Source organism: Typopeltis vanoorti, chromosome 20, assembly GCF_054136105.1.
Source record: "Typopeltis vanoorti isolate ZY-2024b chromosome 20, IOZ_Tvanoo_1.0, whole genome shotgun sequence".
Classification (NCBI taxonomy): Eukaryota; Metazoa; Arthropoda; class Arachnida; order Uropygi; family Thelyphonidae; genus Typopeltis; species Typopeltis vanoorti.
Genome location: NC_143568.1, coordinates 110,181,023 through 110,194,968, shown reverse-complemented (window position 1 = coordinate 110,194,968; position 13,946 = coordinate 110,181,023). Strand labels below are relative to the sequence as shown.

The 13,946-nt window shown below is 33.6% G+C and overlaps 1 protein-coding gene across 1 annotated transcript in view; it reads left to right on the top strand.

The window, feature by feature from the left end:
* The window catches only part of LOC150095787 (matrix metalloproteinase-2-like), a 172,217-nt gene extending 159,361 nt beyond the window's left edge, over window positions 1–12,856 (top strand). Inside the window, exon 8 of the mRNA XM_090409774.1 lies at window positions 5,580–12,856. Within this exon, the coding sequence (XP_090265900.1) occupies window positions 5,580–5,827 (248 nt within the window). The 3' untranslated portion in view covers window positions 5,828–12,856. The remainder of the gene's footprint in view (window positions 1–5,579) is intronic.
* Window positions 12,857–13,946: the final 1,090 nt, after the last annotated feature.

Here is a 13,946-nt window from a genome sequence, read left to right as displayed (position 1 = left end):
AGATGCACTAGTCATGAAATTCCGGTCGACCTCCATTTAGGAAATTTCATTTACTCATTTTTTGCTTACCTTTTATTATTATTACTCAGGCCTCCATGGAGTCAAAAGACTCATCGTGGGAGGTCCTTCCTAAGAAACAAAAAGTCTATCAAGACTCATCGAGGGGAAGTCCCCCCTAAGAAACACAAAGTCTATCATACCACTCCTTAAACTCATTGACCGTTCTCGCTCTCACCACTCCATTAGGCAATGCATTCAAATGGTTCAACGACGCTCCAAACAAAGAAACCACTCCTCACTCTCTTGCTCACAGTTTCCTTTCGTAACTTCCAGGGATGGCCTCTTGTCATCACTCCTTCCCGTTGTTCAACCAAGCGAAAGAACTCCCCAGTGCCAATCCTGCAACCACACCTCAACAGTTTAAAAGTCCCAATCATATCACCTCTCCTTCTATCCACATTCCCCCAGCTGATCCTCATAACTATCATTATACAGTCCTGAAACCATCTTTGTACCCTTTCCACATTTAATTTATCCCCTTCAAATCCTGAGGACCAAATCTGAGAACAATAGTCCAGGTATGGTCTGATCAGGGTCTTATACAATGGAATGATAACTGTTTTATCTCTGCAGGTCAGTGTCCTTCTCATTATTGCAGCAATCCTCTGTGTTACCTTCACCACTTTTGCAATTTGTCCCCTAAATTTCAGGTTTCTATCAATCATCAACCCCAGATCTCGTCTCCCCTACTTCCTCCAGTATAACTCCTCCCATAGAGTAGTGCAGTGCAGTGTCCCATCACTGTTTCCCAACCCTCAAGACCTTACATTCTGCTGCATTAAACTGACACCCCCATTCATTTGCCCATCTATCTAGCTTATTCAAATCTTGCAGGGCTGCCGCATCTGCACTATTACTAATAATCCTTCCCAGCTTCACATCATCTGCAAACAACTGAATATCCCCTTGCAATCCACTGACAATGTCACCGATATAAAGGTTAAACAATATAGGTTCCAGTACTGAACCCTGTGGGACCACACTTGTAACCCTCTGCTTCCTTGAAACTGCCCCAACATACACAACTCTCTGATACCTATCGGACTGCCAATCCTGAATCCAGTTGACCAATCCATCCAGACCCATGTGCAGCAACTTAAATATCAGCTTATCATGTAGCACCCTGTCAAATGCCTTCGCTGTTAAGAAAATGGCAGTATATGCCTTTCCCTCATCTAATGCCCTTGTAACTTTATCATAAAAGGCTAGCATATTGCTAAAACAAGAGCACCCCTTCCCAAATCCATTTTGACTGTCACAGATAACATTACCCTCATCTGCCTAATGTTGTATACGGTCCTACACTACTTTCTCCAAGATCTTACTAACTACTGATGACACACAAACTGGTCTATAATTAGACACTTGCAGTCTGCTATCACCATTATGCAATGGCACTATCTTACCTTCCTTCCATTCCATGGGCACCTTTCCAGCAGCCAGACTTTCATTGAAAAGCCAGGTCAAAGACACTGTCAGTTCCCTGGCACATTCTCTCAAAACTCGTGGGGAAATACCATCCAGTCCCACAGCTTTACTAACATCCAGAGTACTAAGTATTTGAAACACTCTCTCTGCCTGTACCTCTAAACCTTGAACCTGCCCTATCGCTCTAGCATTAAAACTGACTCCTCCACGATGAAATACCCCAATAAAGTGTTCATTGAACAATTCTACTATGTCCGCTGCATCAGTCACTCTATTCCCATTTTGATCCCACAATATCATTCTTCCATAGTTATTTCTCCTCCTACTGGCCACACATCTAAAAAATTCCCTAGGATTTTCTTTGGATCTTAGGGCCAATCTCCTCTCATATTCCAGTTTCGTCTTCCTTACTATACTAGTCACTCTTCTGGGCTCTGTCTTATACTCTTCATGCATCTTCTCTTCTCCTGTCTCCTTATATCTCTTCCACAGCATCTTTTTCACATGCAATTCCTGTTTAATATTGTTTGTCATCCACTTTACTCCAAATTGTGTCCACTTGTTCACTCGTGGTATACAACTTACCATTGCTGCTAACAAATATTCTTTCATAATTTCCCATGCACTAATGAAAAGCCTTCCAATTCCTCCCTCCATGAAACTTCCCCAAGTTGATGTCTTAGACTATTATAATCGCCTGTCTTATAATTCCACGTACGTTCCCTTCTCTTTGATACTCCTGCATGTCTATTCATTTTCCAAGTCAAAGCCATATGGTCACTCGCTCTCTAACTGGTGGGAGAGATGTCATCTCAGTTATTATCAACTCTTCTGATGCTATAACCAAATCTAAAACTCTTGAACCTCTTCTTCCCTCTATTACATGTTGCCTAAGACATTTGTCCCTCAAGAATTCTAGAAATTTCATTCCCCTATTGCTACATGCATCTTCCTCTCTCCAATTTATACTGCTGTAGTTAAAATCTCCCATAACAATCATTCTTCTTGCACTTGCCAAACTCAACTGTCTAAACATTTCCTCATCCCAACCCTCTGTACTCCTGTGTCTGTAGCAACACCCCCTAAATATCCTGTCTTGCCCACCTCTACCTCACGCCATATGCTCTCAAAATCATTAGTCTCACTGCCTTCTAAAGTCTCCACTCTTAGAGGACATAGGTCATCACTTATCATAACCAGTACTCCACCACCATGCTTTCCATTCCTATTCTGCTGAAAAATGCTGTACCCAGCGACTTCTATTCCTGTTATTATATCCTCTTCTGTCAACCACGTCTCAGTGATCCCAATAATTTTTGGCCAGGCTAATGCTATCCGCACCACCAATTCTTCTCCCTTATTCTGGATACTCCTGGCATTAGTATATAAATGGCGTTTCTATACCCAGCATTATCCCTTTTACATATAGGAGTGTCTCAAAACCTCTGAAAGACTGCACCAAGGCAACGAACCCTGGTTGCCTCACCTTCTCTACGGCTTTTCTGTTTATTAACATTTACTGTTATAGCCATTATTACAGATGATCAACAAAAATTAAATAAAAAAGATTATTTCGGGAATTCTCAAGAAATAGGATTTCCCGTTCTCGATTCCCGAAGGTTCCAAAATGTCAGGAATTTGGAAACACTACTTGATGATTCACCGTGCACATCAATGTCATTCACAGCATATATACAAAAACATAAGTTAAATCATTCTTGCTACTAATACAGTAAAACCCCGAAGTGATGCGGTTGGTGGGACCAACAAAAAGCATGTAAGTCGAATTCGTGTAACTCGGGGTATAAAAATTGCATGTAATTTATATATACAAACATAGAATTGGGACCAAAGGTTTACAAAACACCTATATTTTTTAAGAAATATAATCATAATTGTAGTTTTCGTACATAAAAAAAAAAAAGAAAGTTATTTCGATGTCGATGGTTTCATAAAATCTAATAGATTCATCGGACGGCAAAATTTCTTCATAGCAAGCTAATGATTTTTTTATTCCTTGTGGCTACAATTCGTTCCTCGTTAGAATCTATGTCCTCCAAAATCTGTAAACCTTTCTTTTATGATTGTTTTTACTGTGGGTTCCTGTGTATCGAACTTCTTTGTTAGTTCACAAATTTTCATTCTGTCTTCAAAATCTTTAATAATGTTGAGTTTTGTTTCCAAAAGTCAATGTTTTTCTTTTATTGCTAGCTGTAGAAGAATCGGACTTGCTTCTTTTGGATGACATTATTATTTTTTATGTGATAAAATTTTTTATCAAGAATGTAACTTTAAACAATCACACGATTTTTGTTGTCTACAAACCTTGCATGAATGGAGACCACGCAAAACACGTCAGTGCTTGTTCACAGCATGTGCGATATTGGTGAATGAGGCCGGCGCCTGAAAGATACGACTAGTGGTGAGGTGTGAAGCAGGATGGGAATTCGTACATATAAGAAACCGCGTAACTCCGGATTCACATGTCTGGGTATGACTGTATATAGTTAATTATTCTAAACAGCTGTTGATTCTAGCTTTGACTCTACTGTGTGTGTAGGGAGGAATTATAATTACATACACTATTTAGGTGAGTTAATGAACTGCCTAGAGCCCTATTACCTTCAACAGTTGGAAAATGTTTTGAATATATGAATACAAAATTTGTTGCAAAATTCTAGAGTCCTACTTTTATTGATGACTTCCTTGACTGCTTATTATATATCCATAAATTATTTTATGGATATATTAGAGAACTTTTGATGATCTTGGATCAGAGTCAGATGCCAGGAATAAATATGTGGAAACCATAAAGGCTGTGGGCAATACATATTCTTGAAAATTTTCAGTCCATTGGTTTTGTTGAGGAGGTTGGGGCAATTGACACATCAGATTCATAAATGAATTTGATGTGTCATTTATGTTGATTGTGTTTTATTTGTATTGTGTGTGTGTGTTGTCTATATTAATGGTTAGTTACATGTAAGTTGGTAAACTCTGGCTGAGATGGAAAGAGGGGATCATTGGAGGAGGTGAATAAACTTTTTAATATCATGGACAAGTCATATATTTACATAGAATTCTGCTTATATATTATATATTCCCTTTTGTGGTATGGCATGCTTTTATCATAGTCATTATGTGTATTTCAGTTTAGAATTGTGTTAATTTTCTTGTTGTTGTTGCATCCATTCTTAAAACATGCATAACTGAGTATTATCTGTAATTTGCTTTTTAGCATTTTTATTTTCATCAGAGCTGATATAGCTCTTTTTAAGAATGCAAATGATGCCCGATTTTGTTTTGATGGTTGCAAGTATGTGTGCAATGTCACATTTCATCAGTAAAACTTATTCACTGGCATCTCTGCATAAATAGAATATTAATGCTATGCCCCTATTGGGAAACTCCTAATCATTCATAGGAAGGAAATAGTGGTGGCAGCAGCAGTACACCACTGATGGTAGAAAATACTATGGTCCAAGAAACTGAAATTCCTGCTGATCCACAATGATCATAGTTCAGAGACTACCACCACTGTATAAAGTATATAGTAAACTGCAGTTTCATCATTATAAAACCATAATCAATTGTTGCAGGTGATGCCCCCCCCCCAACAGAAGATGACATGCTACAATCCACTTGATCACGTAACCTTGTAAAAGATGTGCAAATCTTGCTCAATCACATGTGTCCTATTAATAAGAATGCTATGAGAACACCCCACAAGTGATGGGCTCATTCAGAATAATACCCCTATCCATGGCATCAAAAAGATGAATTGGTTCAGAGAACATGAAATAAGCCAAGACATGTACTGGTCAGCACATTCTTGAAATTATTGAACATATGGAATATTCAGGCAGTACAAGAAAATTCCTACTTTAATCTCTCACTTATGAAATTTATTAGAACTACAACCACTTTGAAGCAGTTTAAAAAGCTAGAAGCAATCACTTGTTAATGGTCATTTCTGTTTTTTTTTTTTTTCATAAGTACTATATAAATTATTTAATTTCATTTAGGCTTGATCTTTTCTTAATAAAGATTATTAAAATAGTAATATGTTTATTGTTATTCATTTATTTCAGGTCAGACATACTTTTTTAAAGGAAAACAATTTTGGAAATTTAATGATCTCAAAATGCGTGTTCATGACAACATGCCTGGAGATGCCAATCATCTTTGGTTTGAGTGTCCAAGTCGAAATGAGAAACTATCAGACGCTGAAGAGAAAAACATCTTAGATATCTCCAATACAGTTTCTGTGGTCAAGTTCGAATGCTGGATGCTTGCATTTGTGCTTGCCTTAAATTTTTATCAGCTGAAGTGTTTATGAGGGAAAAGTACTAAATATATATTTTAACAAAAATAAAAAAGAAAGGTGTTATTTAAAGGAGGGCATCAGATGTGCATGAGAAGATAAAATAATGTTCTTTCATCAGAAATGATTAAATATGAAATTATAAAAGGTGTCAACTGGTTGATGAATGCGGACTTGTTATTCCCATAATTTCAAGAGGCTTCCTTAAAGGTGTTGGGATCTATGGAGCCTGCCTCTATGAATTGTCTAGTCTTTTTTTACATGTATTTTATTCTGTTTTATTTTCAGGATGGGCATTTTATGGACCATATCATTATTTCACACTCAGAAGACTATCCCATTATTTGAGATTACTAGCTGTGTTGTGTGTACCTTTTATCATCTCTAATATATTTGGAATCCTATTCTAAAATATACTGTGTGCATATACATGCCCACATGTTAATTGGTATGGATTTAAAAGAGAACTTTCAAATGTTTGGAATCTCATTAAAAAAAAATATATATGTGTGTGTGTGTGTGTGAGAGAAATCTTGTAGAAGTGTTTCAGTTAGCATTGCTCACTTTACTGTAAAATATGAGTAGATAACTATATTCCGTTTTGCTCTAAGTAATGTTTCATTCTTAAAAGCGCTATGAGAAATGTCATAATGTTGGTAACTGACTGTAAAGATTCTGTTATATCATTGAAAGAATTCAGATATACACAAGAGGATAATTACCAATCTTGAAATAATTCTTTTTGCTACAGTAATTAAGGAGGTTTCTAAGAGTAGAGTGGACTTGCCAAAGTGATGATTTCTTGTCCTTTTGACAATAAAAGCTGTCAGAGTGACAAAAATGTGCTATCAAATTTTTGTTATAAGTTGACATCATGTTGGTATATAATAGGAAAAGTTAATTTAAAGAAAGCAATCGGCTTCCCCTGATCCCTTGAGAAATATGATTCATTCAAGATTTTTCCTAATTTTTTTCAATGTAGCTGTGTTGTAAAGTAAACAATTGTTTGATGTGATGGTTCAAAAATGATTTTTAGTTATGAACTTAAAAGTTCTTGGCTTCAATTACCTGAATTGTGTCCACTATTAAAAAAAGAAAAGATGAATGTCATATCTTTCTTTCTTAGGAAGATGATGAATTAGGTCTTTTTGAAACTTTTTTTTTAGGAGATTTATTCATCTGTTAGGCTATTATACTACTACACTGAAAATATATACTTATCTTTTATAAACTTCATTAATCTTTGTTGCAATTCAGTTAGTAGAGATTATAGATTTCTAGGAAAAACTCTTTTGAAAGTATAATGTGTGTGTGTTTGTGTGTAAAATTATCTTTTGCTAATTTCAAATTAGAACTGACATACAAGCATACAGTTTTCAACCTTTGTAGCTTTACTTAGGCCTCTTAATCATATTTTGTTAGAATAACACACGTGCTGTTGATGGCACATGTTAAGACTGTTAAGTAAAGAGTTTCAGATGAAACTTATTTTTCACAGAAAATGAAATTTTCTGTGAAAAAGCTGATTTATGAATGTCAGGTAGCATGGCTGCAAATGAATAAGAGTGAATATGATATGGAAAAGGATTAAAGAAGACATGTGAAATAGATTATAACAGAAATGTGGCAAGAAATAGTCACAAAATATTTTCAAAGAAATAATCCAATGAAATGTAAGTTAAAGGCAAAATGACTGAGTGTAATATGGGGGGAAAAAATTATACAAAAAATGTGAGAAGAAGATGCGAAGGTTTTACAATCAGAAATTCTGACAAAAAAAAAGTACCAAAACTTTCCCAATGCACTCAATTTGAAATGATCAAGGCTATGAAAACTAGAAAAAGAGAAAGCAAAAGAAAAAATATTAGCAGAGACAGCTTACTGCAAAGCATACTTGAAGGAATTGTTGGAAGTAGTGAAAACAGCATACCATCATTAGATTGACTGCCTGATGGACATGATGTGAGTTGAGAATGGGGAATAGTGTTTGTAGATGTTTGGAATGATTTTGATGGATGAAAGGATTTTTAGCAGCTTAAATGTGATTCTTATCACACATCCAAGCTACTTTGCAAAGGTTTGGTTGCCTGAATTTTGGGAAGGGAAAAAAAGTGAAGAAGGTTCTGCATTTTTGATATCTTAGATCACCCAAGATATCAGAAATGCAGAATGTTGGTATGATGATGACTAGGAGGGAATATGGATTGCAGATCTTTATATATAAGCTGAAAACAAAAGTGAATATGATATATAAGTTAGTGAAAGGATATTATAAAAATACTTGAGAAATCTTCCAATATAAGAGAAAAATGAGGGATCAGGCTTCTAAGCCATGAAAAAGTTCCATGTTTGGTCTCTAGACTAGGTTACCAGATTATGTAAATAAATAAACAAAAATCCCTCACTTGCCCACAGCACCAGTGTATTATAGGTTGCAATATTTGGGAGTCACAAAAAAAGTTCTTCTGATGAGCTAATGTGTGGAATTGGATTGTTGAAAGGAATGGTAAATCAATTTAAGGTGTTTTAGGAAAGTTAGAAAGAGACTCATGCAATGAATCCTAGAAATTACTGGAATCGAGCTGATCAAACTATCCATCATGACAAGCTTCTCCTTGAGGTCCCTATGAGTTTTACTATGGAAAAGTCGTAGAGACCTCAGGAGTAGTTTGTTATATTTGAATAGTTTGTTCACTAGAACAAATTATTCAAAAGCAATAGTTTGTTATAATAGTATTTGCTATAGTGAGAGTTCACTATAATAATAAAATATCCACAGTTACTCTGTGTTGTTTGCCTTCAGATAGCCACTTTCATAAATTCACATGGTTCCAGGTCCTGTACACTCTTCTCTTCCTGTAAGAAACAGGAAGAGAAATTTTTTTTAAAAGGGAGGGGGGGAGTTATACAGTTTGTGTTGCAAAACATTGAAAGCTGCATGCTTGTTAGTTATCTACCTTTCAAATTTTTGACTGAATATTTTTTTATACAATTAAAATTGAAATATTTGCATACTTCGTAAGTATATTCTTCTTGATATAAGATTATACCTCTGATTAGTTTAAAGCCATTTAATATATAAGATTTGCAAGTTTAGTATAGTCAAAGTAACCAACAAAAGGAGCCTATTCATTTTGAATTGTTTTTCACTATATAAACTCTGAAATGTTAAAATATTTTGTTACTATACCAAAAATATATATTTTTATAAATTCTTACAGGAATTTCGATAAAAATATTTTCAAAAGCAAAGCAGACAAAAGTTTGCACACGAAGAATATTTACAACTAGCTAGTGTATATAAGCACATGTGAAAACTGCCACGTGACAAAGGAACCAATTACAATGCGATTGGCGTGATCACGTGCTAATCATCCGCCGAACATGTTTTATGAGCGGCGACTCATTTATGTTGGCTAAATTACTAGTGTTTTTCCAATTTTGGCAAATAAATGGCCTATTTGCCAAAATTTGTTAAAAATAACAGGAAATTAATAACAAAAAATAACCTGTTAATTTAATTATAAGCAAATCTTGGTTAAAAGCATTTTAAAATTAACAGGGTGTTAATTTTAAATCGAGGGTTTACTGTAATTTTAAGACCATTTCACTTAGTAATATGTTATTAATTTGTTTTCAGGTACAGACCATAACACTATTCCTATAAAAAAGTAAATTAAGAGGGTTTTTTTTTTTTTGGTTTCTTTTACAAATTTGTTGGGTTAACTGCATAATACTTATTTGCATGTAGTGCATTTTTGCATACTGAACCTGAGTAGAATTTTCATTTTCTATAAATATATCTTCTCTTTTCACTTATATATTCACACAATGTCTACCAGTTGAATATATATAAGAAATAGTTTTTCAGTTTGTTGGTTCTTGAAGATGTTTCCCAGATAAACATAAATGCTGTATGTATCTGTTAGAGGATTTGCTAGGAGATGCTTTGGCTGCTTTAGAAAATGGTATAAGAGCAGAAATAAACAATACCACTAAAAAAAATTACTTGTATTTTTTAAAAAAAGCACATAAATGCATAACAACTTGGCAAAAATGCATCATCACTTAGTATTTTAATATACAATATTAAGTATGTTTTTCAATAAATGAAGTGTATGAAAAAATTTATTTATGCTATAAATGTATTAATACAACAATACATGCATATGGAAGATATTTACACTGCCAACATCTATCATATCTTTGGCATCAACTCCTGGCCCATCATTCTATAAGGTCTGTCCCAATAATTCTATATAATAATGATATTTTAATTTGGAAAATTTGCTATGCATTATGGTCTGCATATGCAAAGTAATAGTAGGGCTACTCAGTGTCATCTACAAGTATATTGTGCAAGCTAAGTAAAGTTTAAATCAAATACCAAATGAAGCATTAGTGTTCTCCTCCCCATTCATTGGTGTGAGTTACATAGTCATGCATTATTTTTACACCAATCTTAGTATGTATTTTAACATTTGGGCAAAACCTGATTATTTATTTATTTATTTACTTGTATTTTTTTTGGAGAAGAACTGATAACAAAATAGGCTTAAGAAATACCGATGCATACATAACATATTTCTAATCTATAAACAAATTTAACGTGTATGCTGCATTTAAAAATGTCAAGTAGATTAACTTGATTAGATTAATCTAATTTTGGTGATAATGGGTGATGCATGAATACTATTTGCATGAACATATAGTATTCATGCAGAAGCAGACTTGGAAGGTTGTCAGAAAAGATTCAGGATATTTGCAATAGACTAGAACACTGTTCTATGTGCTACTAAAAACAGAATACCAGGTCAAGGAACAAAATGTACTTGTCCTTAAGTTGAAATAGAAGACAAGAAATAAGTACCATGTGATAGATATATCTGTTCTTTACAATTACTGTGCTATTTATTTATTTATTATGTGGACTTCTCCAGGGAGTCAGGCTCATCAAGGGAAGGCATTTTTTTACACAGTGCCTAGAGATGCACTTACAACACCCATAAGTAAGCACGTAAAGTGCAGTGTCTTCTCATCACTATGAGAAGACACTGCACTTTATGTGCTTCCTAGCCACACCCATAATTATTCAGTCACTGGGAATGACCGGAGTTCTCCCTCCTGCCACAAACTAAAATATCGCCTGTGTTTATACTGTAAGAGCCACTTCCCAACATGTCTCTCCTCTCCTCCCTCTTTTAAATTTTGAGGGAATGTCACCTTCAAAGTCCTCATATGCATAATTTTATAGGTTGGACATCACTTTGGTCACCCACTGCTGAATGTTCAACTGTTGATTGCAAGTTTTTTTTTTAACTTGGTTATAAATTAAAGATGTAAAGAAATTATAATCTTGTTTAGTCCTTTATCCAGGTGTATGCAAACAAAGTATCTTCACAAATAGGCTCCTTGAATAGAAAGAGACTAGTAACTTCACGTTAATTGCCTTAGTATCCTATAATGCAAAATACAATGTGCTTTGCATTATAGGATACTAAGGCAATTAGCATGAAGTTACTAGTCTCTATTCTAGGAGCCTATTTGTGAAGATACTTTGTTTGCATACACCTGGATAAAGGACTAAACACGATTAATTGCTTTGCATCTTTAATCAGATTCTCTGTATCTTCCATTTTAAAACTGTTTCCAGGTCAATACATGTTGAGCACAAAATAACATTTTTTTAATAAAATATTTTCAATTGTACTGAAAATATAAGAAAAGAAAGTCATTATTAATGTTTGATTGTGGAGCACTATACTCTGTTAATAAAAATTCCAAAGTTTTTTTTAAATAGTCAGTGCTATTTTTGTGTATATCATAAATCTCTGGAGGGAAAAAAAAAAAAATAAATAATATACACACACACACCACACACACACACACATTTGTTGTTTTACAAATAAATTGTAACATTGCATTTTTAAAATGCAGAACATAAAAATAGGCTTAAAGGAAAAGCCTAGCCAAGGCCTTGCACTAGAGGTTTAAAACACAGCATCCAATGGATAATTAAACTGCATATAGTGCTACTGTTAAAACTGAGATTTAGAATGCTACATCCCCCCCCCCCCCAAACTAACTGATCTAAAAGAAAAGAGAATGCTATATTAAAATCCAACAAACAGTACTTTCTATTTCTGGCATGATTCATGATAGAGAATGAAAATAGGAAATTACTATTTTTAGTTTATATTATTTAAATACAGTATTTGTTATTCAACACTCATTTATTACTTCTATTAAATATAAACATTAATTTTTTTAAGAAAACTGATTTTTATTGTAATTATTTCATTTCTTATAAAATGTTAAATATTTCTCCTTATATATATATATATATATATGTTAAAGATACCAAGCTATTTAAAACCTGGTTTTACATACATTTATTATACCCAAGGTAAAATACTTTCTACACACACACACACACACATATATGCATGCACTATTTTTAGCAAAAATTGATTTCTATTTCAGTTTTGAATATCTCAGCATGCAATATACTCCAAAATAAGAACTTAAAGATTTTGTTTATTGTATGACACACCACACCTTTTCTGTTGCTGGCATATAATAAAAAACAGGATTCCCACTGACCTAAAGCATTGTAAACATAATTTAAATATAAAAGTAAACTGAATTGGCAGTATCAAAATGTGCATGAATAAAGTACACCATTCTAAGTGAATAATTTTGATTGGAGATCTATCTGGTATGAAATACAGTACCAAAAAGATAGTTTCTGGATTCCTTTGTGAAATCTTAAAATTTATGCTAGAACAAAAGTTCCTCAACTTTTGCTCAAAAAAGTCTATACTATCAGGTGTTTGTAATTGTGAACTTCTACTGTACATATATTATATGTATATAATTGGCTCACTTCTTTATATTTTTGTTTTAGTGTTAAAAGAGATGATTGTGCATTAATTGCAGTTATGTATGATTAATTATTTAAATGACTTATTTATTTGTAAGAATTCAGTTTAAATGACTGTATTATAAACTTAGTTTCATTATAAAGTGAATTTTGTCAAAGTTTGTACTGTGTTGATTTCTTCAATGCATAATTATTAGAACAAAATGGCACTCTTTACTCTTCTTTCCATTACAACATATCTAAATTTTTTAAAAGTATATCTAGTCCAAATATTAATGCTAGCAAACAATCATTAATAATTTGACTGGGCAAATGATTCTTTGTATTTTGCAATTAAAGGCAAACAAAAATATCCATTTTACTTTTAATGTTACATGGTGAAGCATTCCTTATAATAAATTCCAGGCTACAATGTTAAGAATAATAACTTTAATCTCCTAACATTTTGATTTTCATATTAAAGTCATCATCTGGAATATACACACACATCATCATCAAGAGCTTTCTTCATTCCGCAGCTGGACGAATGACTTTCCAAGCTTTTTCCATTTTAACCAATCTTGTGCATCTCTCCACCATAAATGTCCACAACATCTTGTTATTTCATTGTCCCATCTTACAACTGGTCTTCCTTGTTTCCAGTAATCAGTTCTTGGTGTCTAGTCTGTTGTTCTTTCTATCTATTGTCAGACATTCTAAACACATCCTACCCAGTTTCTCTAAGTGTTTTTTTTAGTCAGACTCACATTTCACTACCATAGGTCATTGTTGGGAGTACACACTGGTTGTAGATCTTTCTCTTTAGGCAGTTTGATAAATTGCTTTTAAATATCTCTCTGTAATGGTTAAAAACTTTCCATCCTGAAATTTCATTATCCAGTTTATGGTTGATTGTAATGATTTGTCCTAGATGTTTGTATGAATTCACTATTTCAACTTGTCTTTGATTTATTTCAATTCGTTTTCATTCTTAAGTATTTCCACTATACCTTATTTTTGTTTATCCAAATTTATTTCTAGGCTTACTTCATTTAATTCAATAATCATGTGTTCTAGTTCTTTGGGTAATGCTGCTATTAGAATGATATCATCAGCAAATTGAATATTGCTTAAGTATTCTCCATCAATATTCAGTCTCTTTTCTCATAGCATATTCAAGAACTGTAGCGAATAATTTTGGTGAGATAGTCTCCTGTTTGACTCCTCTTTTCCATTTAAATTTAGTACTGATGAACTTCTTGTATACATGAG